We start from the raw sequence: 18973 nt of genomic DNA on the forward strand, positions 1-18973 counted from the left end.
TGATTGACTATTGTCCCAATAAATGTTCTTAGATACACAGTAATAGATTCTGTGCTAAATATGAAAGAGAATTTAAAACTGAGATACTAAACTTTTTAAGTTTCTCCAAGTTAAATACAGCACAGTAATTATTTGGCTGGTCCTGTGTGGAGCCAGGAGTTGGACTCAATGATCCTTATGGGTCCCTTCCAACTCAGGATAATCTATGAATTCAGATGATAGACTCAAAAATACTGCCAGTCTTTGAAGTTCTAGTAGAAGGCAGAATGAAATGCTGCATTTTAAACCAACAGCGTATAAATTGAGATGTTGCATATTTCTGATCACAAATTTCCCTATTTTCATTGTAGTGGCTGAGAAACTGAATACAAAGTCAGCCATGATGACCCATTTTGTCACTATGATTTTTATGTTGTCCTTTGGAAAATTGCCAGATGTTTAGAGGGTGCAATAGGGGAAAGATCAATTGGTACTTGCCATTTTTTGCATGCTTTCCCACTGATCTGATTCTTTTCATAACTGGCCACTGTGAAACTAAGGGGTTTTGCTGCAGATGAACCTCTTTGACCCAAGTCTGATGTTTAGTAGTATGTGTTCATGGAAATGATAATAGATTATTTTAATGCTGCTCTTCTTTTCAGAGGAAGAAAAAGTTGCTTTTGTTAATTGGATAAATAAAGCTCTACAAGATGACCCAGACTGTAAGCACCTCCTACCTATGAACCCATCAGATGCCAGTCTCTTTAAATCCCTTGCAGATGGCATCCTTCTTTGGTGAGTCAAGGGCTGTGAGAAAGAAAAGACATTAATCTCAAAGGTTAAATGCTGATCACAATAACATGAATTGGACAACTCCTGATAGGCTTTAATGTCACGACTCTGCCCTTAAATATTTCAACCAATGTGTAGGATGAGGAAAATCTGTTTGCCTGTAGAAATGTTACTTTTAGCAATTTTTTATGTGACTCTGTGCATACATTATAGAAGTGGGTTTCCACTTCAGATCCATAATTATACATATCAGTTATGTGCAGGCTGTTTATAAAAGAGATAATTACACAGTTCATATATTAATTAGCTGAAATAATTAGAAGTCTTTGCTATTTCAAATATTTTTAAAAGTTACTAAGTGTAGTTACGGAATTGTAGGATGGGAGGGAGGGAGCAGAAATGTGAATTAAATCCATGGCAAGACAGAGACTGTATAGTAGGTCCCTTAACTTTAGTCTGCTGTAACTTTCTACTTAGTTAAAGTAGACTAATAGTACTTATTTGTACACCATGGTAACAAGGGATTAGCTAATTAGTATTGACGTGAATTAGTCTTTGAGATCCTTGTAGATGCAAGATACTGTAGAAATGCAGTGCACAAATATATTGGCTATATTACAAAGATTTTCACTAGAAACTATTTAACTGTCTTTAGTTTACAGTTTTAATTTTCTCAAGAACTTTTTGACAGCACAGATGTGCTCTGTTACTTAAATATAAAAGCCGGTTGCTCAAGTTTCTTATTACATACTGTCTGGAGGTTTCTGGATGAATGAGCAATTAGTTAACAGGGAAAGGAGATTAAGAGGATGAGGTGGTCTTGTCTTTTTTTTTTATCTTGTCAAAAATATTTACAGGTAGTTTAAAGTGTTAGGAGTTTATAATCAAATAATATATTTTCTGAGAAATGAAAGTTTGAATAATCTCTGACTCTTCCTCCTTAGCAAAATGATCAACTTTTCACAACCAGACACAATTGATGAAAGAGCTATTAATAAGAAGAAACTCACTCCTTTCACTGTTTCTGTAAGTACTGCACAGATAGAAACTTGCCACAAATGAGAAAGTAAAATATTTTGCTATAGCTTTGTTTTAATGACAGTTCTCCCAGTGGAGCAAAAAAAAAAAAAAGTCCTATGTATTAAAAAATGGGAAAGCATGAAATTATATTTTCTAATAAACTCTGCTAAATTTTCCTGTTTCTTAAATGATGTACAGGAAAAGTTGTGTTTTTCATGCTTTCCTTAGTTCTTTCCCTATTCAATATTCTCATTTTGCTTTACTAAGTGTCTGAACAAAATAATTTTAGACTTGCGAGTGGATGGTTGGGTCATATTTTAGCAATGCAGAAAGTATCTTCATGACTGTAGGATGGTAGGATGATGTGTTTTCAATAGTGCAGAGTAGCTTGGACAGAAGATGAGAAGCTCTATTTTTAGTTGTGTATGAAGAATTAAATTGGGTATAAGAAAACAGGTTTGGGAGAGGGAAGTAGATCCATAAGTTACCAATCTAATAAGAAAAAAAAAATCCTATTTGAAAACTTCAGTTAATTTGCAGACTTTTCATTTCAGGCTGTGACATTAAAATATGAAAAGTTAAAACATACCATGTTTTTGTAATCTCTGCTTAGTTAAAGAAAATATGTCAGCAAAGATGATACTACATGTGTTTATGTAGTCTCTGTAGTTAAAATATGACACAAGAAAATAGTAGTAATTTTGAGACCTGCCAGGTATCTTTTCTTGGAATGTTTCATCTATGACAATCATTAGCTTTACTTTCAGTGTCAGGATGTTGAATTGTCATGATTTTCTTCTGCTGTCTGTTCAGTTACAATTTAACACTTGCTTGAATAAATGTGTCAGCCTGTATAAGATCCAAGATGGGATGACAGTGATAGCAGCAGCAGAATTCCATATAAACACCTTTTTCACAGGATCAAACCCCTGATACTTTGAGCAATATGTTTAATTTGTGTATGTGATACTTATGAATTACAAAAAATATTTTTATTAGAGTATTCCTCAGCAATCCAAGCTGCAGAAGGTGGTCCATGATTTTTTGGTGGGTCCGTATTAAACGCTGTCAAAGTTTTCCATTAAATTTTGATAAGATATATGTGGTGGTTCCCAAAAATTTTCCAGAGTGCCATTTTCCGCTGGGTACCATTGAACTAATGCATTATTTCTTACAACTTCTGAACCTTACATAAATTAATATGAACAAGCTTACTAAGAATTACAACATCATAAATTTGTTAAACAATGATATTCCAAATAGGAAAACCTAAACCTGGCTCTGAACTCAGCGTCTGCTATTGGCTGTACAGTTGTCAATATCGGATCACAAGATTTGCAAGAAGGAAAACCACACTTGGTATTAGGACTCTTGTGGCAGATCATTAAAGTTGGTCTTTTTGCTGATATTGAGATCTCCAGAAATGAAGGTAAGAGTAATACCAGGTATAGCAATGCCCGCAATTTGGAATTAATTGAGATCACAGTAGCAATGATTTCCAACTTTCTTTCAAACTTGCTTTTAGCTCTTATTGCCTTGCTAAATGAAGGGGAAGAACTAGATCAGTTAATGAAGCTTTCCCCAGAAGAGCTCTTGCTACGCTGGGTGAACTACCATCTGGTCAATGCAGGGTGGCAGAAAATCAGTAACTTCAGCCAAGATATTAAGGTACGTAGTTATCTTTTCGAATGCCACCAAGATGAGTATTATTAAAGCAAACCTTTAACTAGGGTTTTATATGAAAACTGCTACTATGGTAAAAATATTACCTGCTATTTAAGAGAAGTATTAAATACTTGTTTTATTTTGCTAGTGGGGGGGGGAAAAAACCTGCAGAAGCATATTGAAAACTACATCAAATCAATATAATTTCTTTTGTCACCGTATGTTCATCCTAAAAGACCTTTGCTCTTCATTTTTAATTCCAATTACCTTGTCAATTAAGAAAGACACATTTTTACAAAACAGTTTATTTGAAAAGGATAGTGAAGGTATAAAATACCAGCACTAACAATAAGATCCATATTGGGATATTTTTTTTGTGGGTAACCTATATAAATTTGCCTTAAATATCTGACTTACAGTTGTCTAGTTCATATCCAGCAGAATAAATTTAACATTGTCCAGAATAATTAGCAGACATTCCTTTTTCTCTGTCATCTGGCTAAATAAGTTCTATGAGAAGTACCATAGTAAAATAGCTGTATGACCTCATCCATGTTCTCTGAAATTAGGGTGCCATTTTTTTTTTTTACTCTATGGCTTTTAAATTGGACTGTAGGAGCAGTAAATAGCTATGAAAGGCTACATACTTGCTCATACTTCTTTTAAATATTACGCTGCTTGTTTTAGGATTCAAGAGCGTACTACCATCTGTTAAATCAGATTGCACCCAAAGGAGATGACCATGATGAATTGCCCATTAGAATTGACTTTTCAGGATTTCATGTAAGTATCCAGAAACATAAAAATAGACTGGAATTATGAGACCTCCATGTACATACCCAACATCCTGTTTACAAGACTGTCCCAGAATCCCCTTTTTTTTTTTGTAACACAGACAAAAGCTCAGTCAGATTCCTCAATGTCAAAAGCATAATGTGTAAAAAAAAAAAAAAAATTGAGTGCAATTCCAGGCTGCTGCTGAAACAGGATGTGTCCTGCAGTCTAAAATTTGGAGCTGTGTTTTACTTGGAGTAGTGTCTAACTGGTTTTTATTTTCAGTTGGGTCCTCCAATATGAACATTACAACATCCTTCTTCAGTTCTGCTCTTCTGGAATTCAGACAAGGAGAAAGAGTAGACTTCACAAACCTTGTGATCCTTCCTCAAACCAATTAGCATTCAGAAATAACACGTGAGCCCTTCAAATAACCAGCAGGAAAGTGGTGGCAACCATCAAGCTTTAAGTTGTGAAGGGATAGAGGGTCTAAAACCACCCTAGGCAGATGTGAAAACACTTTTCTCTAAGCTGCTGCATAATGCTCTTCAGAAGGATTATTCTGAGAATGTGTTTGATACAAAACAACTGCCTGCCTAAGATACAGATATCTATCAGTCAGAATCTAAAGTAGAATGTCATTATTCATTATAATAATGAAAACCCACATGCAAAATTATGTTTGCATACAAGCTTCTGTCCTCTCAAACTCCTTCATGAGGAGAGCTCTGTTATATTTGTTTGCTTTTGTTTTGGGGAGTGAGAAAGGATACTAGTTAATTTTTTTCCCTGTAATTTCCTACAGTTCATACGATTGTGTTCTGTAATGGATTATAAACCAATCTCAATAACATGTAACAACTTATTCTAGAGCAGCAAGTTTCTGGTTGAGTGTACCAATGCTGAATTACTGACTGTTACTCAATTCTAACAGTAATTCAATTACTAATTCATTTCCTATATAAATAGTACTACTATATAAATAGTAACTCTTAGCTTGAAGATTAGAGGCAAAAAGTATATGCTGCGCAGTTTTGAAGACTGAGTTATTCTATGTAGATTAATAATAAGGATAAATAAAATAACACATAGATTACCAACTTAAGACAATTCAGAGGAAAAATATTAACAGGAAAGCGAGATAGTGGATTATCACATTCTGAAGCATTCAAACTCTTATTGATGGTTTGGGGCATCATATTTAATTACTGTGCTTGAGAATATCAGTTTAAAGCAGTGATGGTGAACCTATGGCACACGTAATAGAATACACAACGTGGGAATCAACAGCCTGGAAATGGAAATATAACCAGTACACCTCTGGCTGCTGCTGTGATTCATGAGGAATGCTGTGCAGGGAGCCACAGAAGCAAAGGATAGAAAGTGGAAGGAAGATGGGCTGTAAGACCTAGCTCAGGCATTGGGGAAAACTGACATCAGTTATTTACAGATTTGCCAAACTGAAGATTCAGTAGAGAATGGAAACATGTTAGTATTCATTACAAATTAATTTTTATTATTTTTTTTCTTTTAGGATAAAAATGACTTGAGGAGGGCTGAATACATGCTCCAACAGGCAGATAAATTGGGCTGCAGACAGTTTGTAACTCCAGCTGATGTGGTTGCAGGCAACCCTAAACTCAATTTGGCTTTTGTTGCAAATCTCTTTAACACGTACCCAGCCCTGCACAAGCCTGACAATTCATCTTACGATCTCAATTTGTTAGAAGGTACTCAGCTTACTAAGTATACAGAAGATAAGAATATTAGTGATTTCTATTTAAGTATTCCTTCTAGATTGTGATATAGGATCCCTGTGTGATGGTGCCCGTGTTAACACCAGCATATAGAGCTTTTTCACTAGCTTTCAATATAAGCATTAGTAGAAGTCCCCATTATTGTGAATATTGTTCACTTGTGTTAGCCTGACCAAAGGCTATTCCTGAATAACCTTCTATCGTTCATTTGCAGGAGCAAAACCTGTCCTTTTACGCCCTTTCCAGTTTCCTGTGCTTCTTTCCATACTGTTTATATTTTAGCTGATGCACAAATTCTAGCTTTCCCTAATTTGCAGTGCTATACTATGCAACTGTTAATAGTTGTTTAAAGTACTTTTCACATACTGTGTTTATGTGTGTGTGTATGTCTATTAGTTTGTTGCCTTTTAAAACAGGAAACATTAAAAAAAAGGCTTCTGTATCAGCAACATATATTAATCTATTGCATCAGCAACTTATGTAGATCCCAGCAAGTTTGGACTTTAACTGTACAGTTCAGATTCCTAACGCTAGAGATAAAGGGATAATTGGTAGCAATCTTTGGCTGTCACCCTTTCTGTGGACCAGCTAATCTAGGATAATGAAATGGCTCCTGCCAGTGTATTTCACAGTTGTTCACTGATCTCAAAGGAATGGTGAGAATCAGGGGTGCCGCACTCGGGAGAATCATCAGCAATGTTCACACATTCCTCTGCACTGCCTACTCCTGCCTTCCTCTTACTGTTCCTATCAGGTTTCCTTTCCATCTAGGTGAGTCTATCTTCCTTTGCTCCTCTTTTTTTTCATAATTTGTCTGCTCTGCTGCATCCCTATTTCACAAATCTTGTATCCCTCAGACCACTCCCTTTTCAGGCTTCCTGCTCTTCTAGTTTCGGCTGGGTGCCAGCTGTGGTAGAGGTATCAGAGCATAGGAGGTAGTCTTTCCTTTTCAGCTGTGATATCCCTAGTCACTGCAGTCCCTGCTATCCAGGACAAACAACTGAAAGAAAGGCCTGCTCTTCCTCTGCTGCAATTGTGTTAGAAATGTATACTCTTGAAATGTATACAGGAGCTGCATGGAGGTCGAATATGTTCAGTTCAGCTTCTCTGTTTTGAATGTAAAGTTGCAGGTGTGACTCGAAATACTGAAAACTTGGTCAAATTTAGAAGAGTTTTCATTGGCATGGCAAAAACCAGCTGAACTGCTTTCTGAACTTTCCTAAAATATTTAGATGAGATCAAAGTCTCCACTAAAACAGTTTGTAAAAAGTTACAATCACCTGAATGCTAGATTATGATTTTGTAATGATAAATACTGGCCAAATTTAAACTTACTGTTTATAGTATATATTTTAGAGATGGATAATCATGCCAATGTTATCTGTTCAAAGGCAAGTAGACAACTCTCCTTTGCCCCTAAATAATAGCTCCTGTGGTGTCACATAGATCTAAATCATCAAAATACTTATTTCAGCCAAAAGATGATGATGTTAATGTGTTTTTGTTAATTTGTTTAATTTTTTCCATAAAATCCTGTGTTTATACTGATGTTTTCTCAAGGTAGTTTATATAAAATATAAGACATTCATTTCTTTATAGTTCATAGATTGTCTGTTGAAATCTGACTCATAATTTATACTGCTTTCCTATTTTGCTTCATGAAATGCAGATTTGACCCCTCCTAATGTAGGTACTGTATTTAGTACTTTTCTGTACTCCATAAAAGTGTTTATTCTGCAATTTTTCTTCTTGTTTTTCTCTAGTGTTTTAGTCATCTCTGTCCTCTTCTGGTTGATTTTTTGCATTGTTCTTGTATTTTTCTGTTGCTTTAATATGCCGTCATAAGTAAAAGAGAAGAAAAAAACCCCACGGGTCTGACATGATGCATATAAAATGGGGGCAGGACTTACAGTAAGTCAAATGCCATGTAGTTATTTCTGTAGGCTTAACTAGTAGGGGCCTTCCATGAACCAAGATGTAAAGCTCTAGGCACGTGTGGGTGAGTAGAGCTTTCCGAAAGTCTTCATTTTCGGGCATTAAATGCCACCTTTTCAATGGCTGTTCCACCCAAAAAGTACCATATGGCTGTTCTCTTTGGTTTAAGACAATGAACGTTGTGCGTAAATTGACATCTGCTTTGATAATGCTTAACAAGTCTGGTGATGTGCACTTGTATACAGCAAGAATATCTCTTGGGTACAGTGACATAGCAAAATGAACGTTTGGTACTATATGGGGATGGAGGGTGGAGTCCTGATCTCAGGCAACGCACGACCTTTAACTGGGTGTTGCTGTTGCTGAGGAACCTGTCTTGTGGGGAAGGCAGCAGAGTTTGGAGTCTAAGTCGCACAGAAGGCTGAGTTCTTGGGGGGAGGAAGAGGAGGGACCTCTGTCCACCCATGTTTCCTCCAGTGTAGGTATGCCGTGCTGCTGTTGCTTAGTCCACTGGCAGCCTTCAAGGCTGTTCCCATAAGAGTGTAAACTACTCCCACTCAGGCCAGCTGGACTGAGGGTGCAAATTGCGTTTTGAGCTCTGTCATCTTTCAGAGAGGATCGTAGGCATTTGGAGCCCTTTGGATTCTTGACCCCATCCCTATGGCTACTCCCCACTCAGTTCCATAGTGTAATGATCTCAAAGAAAGAGATGGCAATAAATGTAAAGGATACTACCAAATTTGCTCCTCTCTCTTTTGTGTAGCTCTGCCCCCTTTCCGCAGTTTTCCAATGATTTTGGCTATCTGCTGCATCACTCAGCAGAAGATGTGCTCCTGATAGGATCACAAGGTATATTTTGACTGAAAGAATAGAGAGAAAAAAGTTGGTCAGCTCTCAGCCATCTGGAAAACTTATGAATGCTTATGTGTTGCAAGATAAAGGGATTTGTTTAGAGTGGCATATTAAATATAGTATGCTGGGTTTAGTTGCTGGATTCCTGTTGTCCAAAAGGGTGCTGCCCAACTTGCATGCTCTTGCTTCTGCTTGGCTACTTTGGATTCTTTCGACAGCGTTAAGCATGCATTTTAAAATTCTCAGTCTGAGTGCAGTTGCCAAAGTATCTGTTTTTGTTGCTACACTTTATTTAGTGAGAGTTCATTAAATAATCTTGTTACTGTCTTTGCAGTGGACAAGTGTTCCTAAAAGCACTTTGCAGTCAGTATTTTAGGTGTTGCAAACCAACTCAAAGCTGCTCAGTAAGCCTAAAATCTTCAAAAAAGGGACTTCAAAATAGTATAACCTCTTAAGTTACTCTTTATAAACTTAAATTATATATCATGCTTGTATTTTGATTGTATCTTTTTATGGAAAAACACTGACATTTTTAACAGCTTTGTCATAAAATGTCATTCTTTATTGACTTTTACATTTTGTTGTGGCAGAAATATGTGAAACAAAACTGACTGCCTGAAGACCTTGCAGAATAGTATATTTCTTTGTTTCAGCATGTATTCATCAGTGACTCTTTGGTAATTTTTACAAGTAAATCTTTGAAACAAATACTAGTTTGCATATGAAAGACTTAAGAATTTAGAAAATATAGCAGTAGGATGAATATTATCTATTTTATAATAATTGGAAAATAAGTAGTAAGCTGGCTGAAACTTTTTAAATAAAACTTATTCTGGTGCAAAATGTCAATTACAGCTGAAACTTCTGAATTTAAATTTTTTAATAAATATATTTTGAAGTTCAGCGCTTTTTGTATAAAGGGGAAGAGACCTAAATTAAAATTGTAACCTCAATCTAAAAATCGATGTTGTGATGTAGTTCTATTATTAAAGAGGTTTTCTTTCTATTCTAATGATAAATACATGTTTATACAGTAGCTTCACTTTGCAAAAACATTCATGGTTTTGTAGTCAACATAGAACTGCAGTACTAAATGAGACAGTTTTCATGCTATGTAAACCTCATTAGATAAACTTGGTGTCATTGTCCTCTAAAGAACAAACAAAAAAGCAAAGAAAAATCTTACTTGGATTTTTACGTGTTTCAGTCCTGAGAAATCTGCTCTTCTGGTTTTTTGGGAAGGTTTTCTCCCTCCTCAAATGTCCTTTCTGTTTACTTAACTGTGGATTATTACCCAGGGGAACAAAGCAATGAGGTTATTCCAAGCTGACATATTCAGGCTGAGTATTTTCTTAAATGCCCTTTTATGTAAGAGAGAGCAGCTTTATGCAGCACCCATTGATGTGCAATTGGCCACAGATACATTGTTAAAACTTAGGTAATGTTGTATGTAGAAAATGAATGTATTACTGCAAAGTGTAACTTTATAGAGACAGAGCATTAGTTGAGGAACTCGTGATTACAAAGATAAAAACAATCTAAGTCAGGAAAGTGAAGGTTGGTTTTGGGGTTTTTTTTCATACTGAATTTTCTGCATTTCTCATCAGAGTTGCTAGTTAAAACTCCAAGAATAAGTAGCCCCCTTGGCAGTATAAATAGTTTCACTAATTTAACCAATACAACACTGCCTTGCTGAGTCTCCAGTGTTAAAAACTAAAAACGTGAGGTCTATTGCTTTGAGGAGGACCTTCACAAACTAATACTGGGAACTTCTGCCTGGAGGAAGAAGTGCAGCTGCAGTTTGTGGAGTTCGATGCAATTGCAATAAGCATGTTAGTGCTAACTGTTAATACAAATATGCCATTTCGCTTAATGATACTGTTGAATGCAATTTCCACAGATTTTGGTTTTAGGAAATTATTATTCATCATCACTATTTTCTCCATGATATATTACTTATCTAAAATATAACCAGCAAACTGTCTATTTCTGTATTTTATCAAATTGTATTCACACAGAAAAATGTAGTGTAATAGTACTCCCTGCAGTGCCTCTGGCCTTGTGTGTAGAACTGAGGGACTCTGAATCTGATAGTATTGCCTTGACTTACTGGCCGCTAGAGACTACTGTTAGGGAAAGGATGAACTCACTTTTAGGGGGGTGGGGGGAGGGGTGTAAAAGACATTTAAACATTGCTTATTAAACTGTTTCGTCCAATAACTTATATAGAATTGTATTTGTCACCATAGGAGAAAGTAAGGAAGAAAGGACTTTCAGAAACTGGATGAATTCACTGGGTGTAAACCCGTATGTTAATCATTTATACAGGTAAAGCTGGTTTTTTAAAACAATTTGATTTCCTTGAATGACAGGGGAAGAAAGAAGAAGGGAATAAGAAAGGGAAGTTGTATTTCTACTAGAACAGTGATTTCTAGGTTTTCATACACTGTGATAGGTACTGTGCTAGAGTAATGTAATTCTAAACTATAAGAGAGGATAGATGGCTGCTGAGTAGACTGTAAGAATCTATGCAGTGTGGTATTCCCTCAAAACAAAGGACTTTTTAGGTGCTTCTGATAACTTTCAAATTGTGCTAGCAGTTGTTTCAAATCCTATCAATAAAAGATGAGATATAAGGAGCAACTGGGAACATCTACTTGTATGTATACTTGCTGTTAGGTTACAAAGGTCAGAAAACAATGAAAAGTGATACCATCTGTAGATAACCTCCAGAATTTCATTTAGGGAGTGGCTGAAGGGTATTATCAGGAATGCAATTCATAATGGGAAAATAATACTTTTCCTAAAATTCTTTTCTCACAAGGTAAGTATACTGGGTCTGATTATTCTTTAGTAAAATACTCATGCTTTATCTGCACCTAAAGATGTATTTAACATTTTGGAAAGTTCTGAGGAAACTAAAACTAGATCAATAAATGAAAACTCTTCAGCTAGATGTTTTATCTATGCCTACCCTATGAAAGGAATTATTTAAAGTTGGTAAAACCAGTGGCTGTACTTACTCCACTGAGATGTGTGAAAGTCGTGAAGTTAAATATACAATTTAATGTAAATAATTGCAGAAATCAAGCCATAGGATATAGGCCAGTTTGTCCACAGAACAACACAAATTTTTATTTATGTGGCCGGAATTTTTCAGCAACTTAATTAGACTTCGAGAAGTCTGAAGAACTAAACATTTTCCTTATGAATATGAGCTTTTGTACTTAAAAACGTTGTTTTATTCTGGTTTAGTGACCTCTCTGATGCTTTAATAATCTTCCAATTGTATGATATGACTCGTGTGCCGGTTAACTGGAACCACGTCAACAAACCTCCTTATCCATTACTCGGTGGTAATATGAAAAAGGTGGGTAGATACTCTGTAATACAGTCCAGTTTCACTGTCTCCCATTGTGCTGTTTGTGGTAATCTGGATTGTCTAGATTTGCGTGCTACTGAGACAGTCCTGCCAAAAAAAAAAATAAATCTTCCAGGTATTTATTATCCCAAGGAATTCAGGTCTGACACAGCTGTTGTTGCCTGATGCTCTTATATTGTGAAGTGTTTCCTCACGGAGCAGTTTATATGCTTCCAGGAGAATTCGTGTAAGACTTGCAGAATCCAAACTTTCAGTTAGTTTTGTGACTGTTATGAAGCCAGAAATGTAGAGGAGGAAAGTTACTGTCTAAGAACAACACATTTCAATATTTTTCCAGATTTGAGTTTTGATGTAAGTACATATTAATTCATTGACTTTAGTGGAAGTGAACTTGGTTTTCTCAAGTATAAAAAAAGAATATCATTGAAATCTTGCATACTTGCATGTATAGTTAAAAATGTGTTATTTTAATCACAGTGTAGAAAGGCTAGAAATCTTTCTCTGGCTCCAAATCTCACCATAGGTAACAGTAAGCCAAAGTAATTCAGAAATACACATAGGTCTGTATTGTAGAAATATTAAGGTGTTTTCATTATTTGCACACAACATTTATTTTTAGATTGAGAATTGCAATTATGCAGTAGAACTCGGGAAGACAAAAGCCAAATTTTCACTGGTTGGTATTGCTGGACATGATCTAAACGAGGGTAATCCAACTCTGACTTTGGCTTTGGTATGGCAGCTGATGAGAAGGTAAGTTAGGCACAGTATATGATAGATGTGTATATATATCTGTGCATGTGAGTATATGTGTCTGTATGCCAAGGCAAATTAAAGCTAGTGTTCAGTTTACCCAACGAGTATTTTAGAGAGCCATCTCTAAAGATAAACTCTTACACTTTTTTTAGTTTTACCTACTGCGTAGTGATTGAAACCCCAATAGTGTGTATGTATACACATCCATTTATAGAGACAATTAAAACCTTATATACTAAAATCTGTGATTAAAATTGTAAATCTTGCAGCAGGTAAAAAGAGCACAACTTATTTCATGTTGATTGCATGTATCTTTCTGTAAGTAGAGAGAAATTTAAATATCTGTAAAATCAAAAAAAGAATGATAAATAGGAAGAGGTGATGTATGCTATAGAAGTTAAAATGGGAAGAAATTTTTAGGTCGTCACAGCTATAGTAATGTAACTATCATAAAATCAAAATCTAGCTAGTGCGCTGAGCAGGAAAAAATATAAGTTGATTTCAATAAAGAGTACTTTATTGCAAAAAATTTTCCACAAGTTAATTTTCTTACATTTACTCCAAAACACCCAGTGCTTTTTGTTTCTTAGGCTGTTGTGATTAATTTTTCAATGTTGCTTGGATGATAGAGAGTCATTTAAGCTTATAAAGTAAAATTAGTTATGATGTGCTGAGTAAAGCAAATATATGAAGATGTGACAGTGAGTATTATGAGGTTTGGGATGTTATTTTATTCTTGCAAAAAGAAAAAAAGTGGTTTAAAGTACTAAATAGTATATAAGGTAAGGGTACCTTATAAAGATGAGTACTTAGGCATTGTTACTGTGCTGAAGTAGTATTTTACTTTTGCCTATAGCTTTGTACTGTTAGCAGAGTCAAGTTCTACCACTCACTTTAACTTGGACTCTTACTTTCTTTTAATAAAGGTATACTTTGAATGTACTATCAGACCTTGGAGAGGGAGAAAAAGTAAATGATGACATTATTATTAAGTGGGTGAATCAGACACTTGCAAAATCAAATAAGAAAACTTCAATTACAAGTTTCAAGGTAATCTAATTAATTTACTCTTCTTCTTTCCACATATAATCAGATCTGGGATTTTTAACCTGATCTGTTAACAAGTGGCTTTCCCATCAGCTAGTGTAATTGTATAAGGAAATATTTCTGACAGTTTGTGGATCTTCAAAAGTATTTTCAAAGTCTATTAGTAAGAAACAGAAAGAAATTGATTGCTGCTGTAAGATTCAAAAGAACTCACCTACCCCCCACACCCCCTCCCACACCCCCCCAAAAAAGGCTAAACTTTCAAAGGGGCTTCTGTCTGAAGTTGCCAATGTTTGGGCATGGCATGCCATATATCTTTCAAATTTTTGGATATAGGCATTCTCATGCTTGTACAAAGATGAAGAACAGTTTTGGAAATACTGAGCGAGGGGTAATCACCATTTTTTGTAACAGCTGGTCAAAAAGATGTACTTGTGTGTGACAGAGCCAGGAGAGGGAGCCCAAGTTAACCAGCAACATCTTTTGTTTTCATGGGCACTGCTGATGTGCAGCAAACCCAGACGAAACAGGAGCTTTTCCCATTCAGCAAATATGAACAAATTGACAATAGAAGCTCTCTTGTCACTTTTTTAAAGTGTTAAACGTGAAAGAAGTCATGTGTATGTCAGGTGTGTCATGCTGTGTGAATCTTGTTCTTTAGAAATGGTAGATTAATAATTGCACTTGCATGCAAATACAACATTCTTACACAGGTTCACTGTATACTCTGAAACAGTTATGCCTGTGGTTCACAACAGGAACATAGGAACCTAGCAAGTTAATATCTGCGAGCTCACTGTGTTACGAAATTGAATTAGGTAAGCATTAGGCAAAAGGGTAATATCAAATTTTATAGAACAAAATATTTACGTTTTACTCTAGAAGGTGACTTAGGTCATCATCTTAAAAGGGATTGCTGCTGCTTTTATTTTTACATAAATTGTAATGTGGTATAAATAAGTCAAAAGTACAAAGAGAATCTATCCCAGCATCTTGCTTTTGGTATGCCTGTGTTTTTTGGGGGGCATTGGTTGTGTTTTTAAGGTAATTCAACTGATGGTAGACCAATAAAGATAAGGAGCTACTGATGTACAATGACATTATTCAGTGTATCTCTTTTTTTTTTTGCTACTGATTTTTGACAACATTCACATATATATTGTCTTTCACAATTTGATGTTTTGTCTGTGTTTTGAAGTTACTGCAGCAAGCAGATTGTTTAGCAGAGATCCCTGACTGTGAAAGCAAAGTCCTATTGAATTGCCATTAGTTCAAACAACAAAAATGCCAAAGGTGTGGATGTTGGCTTACGGTCTTGGGGAGATACTCCATGTATTCAATTTCTTCAAGCAGGATTTATATTATGATTTTTAAATGTATAATTAATGTGGTGGCTCTATGGGAATTCACTGAATTTGAAATCATAGTTCTGACCTGGTGGCAAAGGCAGCCATGTCACGTGGCTTATGTGCTGAGCCCCTGCAGGACCAGAGCCAGCTTCCTTGGCACCGTCTGCTGACTGGTGGTTTGACATCATCAGCTGCTTATCTGCCTTAGCAGTTGGGAAGAAATAATTGCAGCAATAGCACTTGCTGTTTTAAGAAGAGAAGAATACACGTCTGTGAGCCATAAACTACTGCAGAAAATAGTTCCATTGCAAGAAAAGCAGAAAAATAAAAGTAGTTGGGGAATGTAAATTACTTCTTGTTGTCTTGAAAGTCTGGTCCTTGGACTTCTTTCAAAGTTCCCTTCCTTTCTTAGGGAAGGGGAGGAGTTTATGTCCTTAAATAAATCTAAACTATTTATGTAATAATAGTGTGAGTGTGAACCTTGTCATTTTGATTGGGGAAAAGAATATTAGACCTTATAAAGGAGTGGGGGAACTTCATGCAATAAAGTAACAAAGCATGCTGCTGTCTTTCAGTAGGTATGTAAGATGTCCACTGGGGTTTTTTGCATTGTGATGACAGAATAATCAAAGCAAATTCCTTTTACTAATCTTTTGAGTCTTTTCTTTTAGGACAAATCAATTAGCACTAGTTTACCTGTCCTAGATTTAATAGATGCCATTGCACCAAAAGCAGTTCGTCCAGAAATGGTCAAGAGAGAAGATCTTTCTAACCAAGACAAATTGAATAATGCTAAGTAAGTTTTAAATGGATGCTTTGTTTTTATCTAAAGTGCAGGAAATGCATGAATTCATGGTGTAATGAATGACTTACTGATTTGTTAACAGAGAGAGATTATACTGATATTAGTTGATTTGTTTCATATAGAATATGTTATAAATTCTAATATGAGCTGTCTTTCTAGCATATTTAAAATATGGACTCAAATTCATGGCTGATATGACCTACCACCACTGCAGTTCTATTGTTTTTTTTAACAGCCTCCCATAACCCATATTGTTTTTAACAAAAATAAATGCTTTGATAACCAGTAGCAAAACATTTGCCAATACAATTGCTAATACGTACTTTCTTTACAGTAATGTCTGTTTTCTCATAGAGCGTAAGTACTGACTGAACAGGCGTATCCTGCTACTAAAATCTATTGTTGTTGAGAATCTTGGCACACTAGTGGATGCAAGGAAAATAACATATTTATTTTCTCTTGTTTTCCAAGGTATGCCATTTCAGTCGCTCGTAAAATTGGTGCTCGTATATATGCTCTCCCAGATGATCTGGTTGAAGTGAAGCCAAAAATGGTGATGACAGTGTTTGCATGTTTGATGGGAAGAGGACTGAACAAAATAAAATAATGAAGACGTGTAATATAACTTTCTGCCATGTTAAGCATGATGAATGCCTCACAGTTTACAGAGTTCTGAAGCTTAGTATAAAATGAGAAAATGTGTATGTACAAATATACTCATTAATTACATTTTAATAATTTGTTTATATTAGTTTAAAATTTATTCAATTTCATAACACATTGATTATGGATGATAATGTCTTCAGAACATGTTCATTACCAAATTAACATCACAGATTTGTATTGCTTTAAAAGAAAACCCCACCATATCAATCAAGCTTCATTTGTATTAATTTCCATAGCATTGTAAGCATCTGCATCATTTTACATATGTTATTTCAGGACCTATTGTGAAATATTGTTTGATTTTTTTTTTGTGGGTGTTACTTACACGTAGTTGCACAGGTCTCAAGGTGCATTCCAATCCTATTCTATTACTCCTAACTGCACAAAAGTTATCATCCTTGCCTTATTCTTTTGAGAGCTTAACTCCTGTTGAAGCTAGTGAGAGTCTCTCGCCATTGACTTCAGTGAGGGCAAGTGAAAGCCTATGATAATGTCTGGCAACTAATGAATATTGATAAAGCTGATGAAACTTCTTTTTGTGGGAATAATCTTTAAATATATGTAGTAGTTTTGCTCTGTTACTGAGCAGGAGCTTTTATGGTCTGTGTCTTAAGAAAAAAAACAGCAAATACTAAGCAGAACTGCAATATTAAGTCTGCATATGCGTTAGCTTTTACAGTTGGACTAAACATCTGATTTTTTTTAATTTTTCATAAAATATTGTATAAGAAAACAATAAAGAGCTGGCTAGTCCAGTTTGGGGTTTCACATTAATGTGTTGCATTTCCTTATAGTGCTCCTTTTGATTTTTCCTAAAGTATGTACCATCTGTGCAGAGGTTTTGTCTAGGACTGGTGTATTGTCTGAATAAGATGAAGTCCATAATTATTTTCTTATTAAGTATTTGTACTCCTTTACAGTCACAAATTTTCACTAAATATTCTGGAGCTGGATGTTTTAATAAAGCTGTTACCAGAAGCCAAGTAGTAAGAAAAAAACCTAAATAAAAATGAATTAATTTTTTTTAAGTATGAAGCTGCTACTTTCTCAGCTCCTGAAAACAGTCGTAAGTGTGGCAAAACCCAAGAATCACGATGAGTGAACAGTTGGACTAAGCTTTCCATCTTCACTACCTTGCACAACATTAACAGAAAGAGGATGCATCCATCTAGCTTCTATTATATACGGGGGTACTGGGAGCTGAGAGAATTAAGTGCTTGGATTTAGATCCATTTGTCTCTGTTTACTGGTTTGTATTGTCTGGTTTACTGTCTGTATTGTCTATATTAATATTTGATAGTTACCTGGTTTCTGTTCCCAGTTCCAAATGACGACTGTGTTGTACAGAATTTGAGTTCTTTGCCCTGATCCCAGAGACAAACCAGCCAAAGTCCTCATGCAAGATAGGCTAAATGGAGGCTTACTTAGTCTCTATACCACAAGAATAAATGATCTCTTCTTGAGATATGCGGGTCTAAAGTACTGTATTTACCTGTCCAGGCACTCAGCAACTTATTGTTGTGTAAACTGTTGCTGTAGTGTTTTGCTCCCAGAAAAAATCTGCTACAAATATATGGGTCATTATTATATGTCCAGAACTACTTTAAACTTTGATTAAACTGAAATGTGTTTTCAGTGGTAACCATCTCATGCTCCTTAGCTTGTATGTCAAACTTCTGTGCTAAGCGTTACATCTTGAAGGCTAAATGATAGCTAACACCACCTGAAAAGAATTGTTGTCTCAGAATAGTTTTAAAGAGTGCAAGTGTTAACCAAACCAGATTTTTTCTTAATGGGGATTCAAAGAACAGTGAGTCAGACTTTCAGCTTACACTAATCCTTATAGCTCAGCTGAAGCCAGTAAAGCTATGAATTCTGGGTCTGTGCCTCTATGTGCTGCAAACATACACTAAGGAAATAAGATCATACTAGAGTAATGCAGAAAAAAATTAGTGTTTGGTAGGTTATATAACATAAATGTCTCTTTGAAGTTTAAGGATGAAATGGCACATAATTTTTGTATGAAAGGGGGGGGGGGGAAGATATGATTACTTCTAGAAGTATTCACAGAAGAGGAAAGGGCATGAAACAGTTTAACAAACATTTGGAAATTAGTGCCCTAAGCAGGCAGCTCCTGCGGTGCTCTCATGAGGCTGTACACCCTGATGCTGGAGTGAGCATGGCCGCAGTTACT

The 18973-nt window shown here is 35.6% G+C and overlaps 1 protein-coding gene across 2 annotated transcripts in view; it reads left to right on the plus strand.

Moving 5' to 3' along the window:
- The window catches only part of PLS1 (plastin 1), a 46651-nt gene extending 28616 nt beyond the window's left edge, over nucleotides 1–18035 (plus strand). For both annotated transcript variants that reach the window (XM_075761150.1, XM_075761151.1), the window contains exons 5-16: nucleotides 642–774; nucleotides 1716–1797; nucleotides 3055–3220; nucleotides 3317–3459; nucleotides 4144–4239; nucleotides 5765–5960; nucleotides 11024–11102; nucleotides 12030–12144; nucleotides 12776–12909; nucleotides 13839–13962; nucleotides 15980–16104; nucleotides 16585–18035. In XM_075761150.1, coding sequence (XP_075617265.1) covers nucleotides 642–774; nucleotides 1716–1797; nucleotides 3055–3220; nucleotides 3317–3459; nucleotides 4144–4239; nucleotides 5765–5960; nucleotides 11024–11102; nucleotides 12030–12144; nucleotides 12776–12909; nucleotides 13839–13962; nucleotides 15980–16104; nucleotides 16585–16720 — 1529 coding nt within the window. In that variant the 3' untranslated portion in view covers nucleotides 16721–18035. The remainder of the gene's footprint in view (nucleotides 1–641; nucleotides 775–1715; nucleotides 1798–3054; nucleotides 3221–3316; nucleotides 3460–4143; nucleotides 4240–5764; nucleotides 5961–11023; nucleotides 11103–12029; nucleotides 12145–12775; nucleotides 12910–13838; nucleotides 13963–15979; nucleotides 16105–16584) is intronic.
- Nucleotides 18036–18973: the final 938 nt, after the last annotated feature.

Source organism: Balearica regulorum, chromosome 9, assembly GCF_011004875.1.
Source record: "Balearica regulorum gibbericeps isolate bBalReg1 chromosome 9, bBalReg1.pri, whole genome shotgun sequence".
Taxonomy (NCBI): Eukaryota; Metazoa; Chordata; class Aves; order Gruiformes; family Gruidae; genus Balearica; species Balearica regulorum.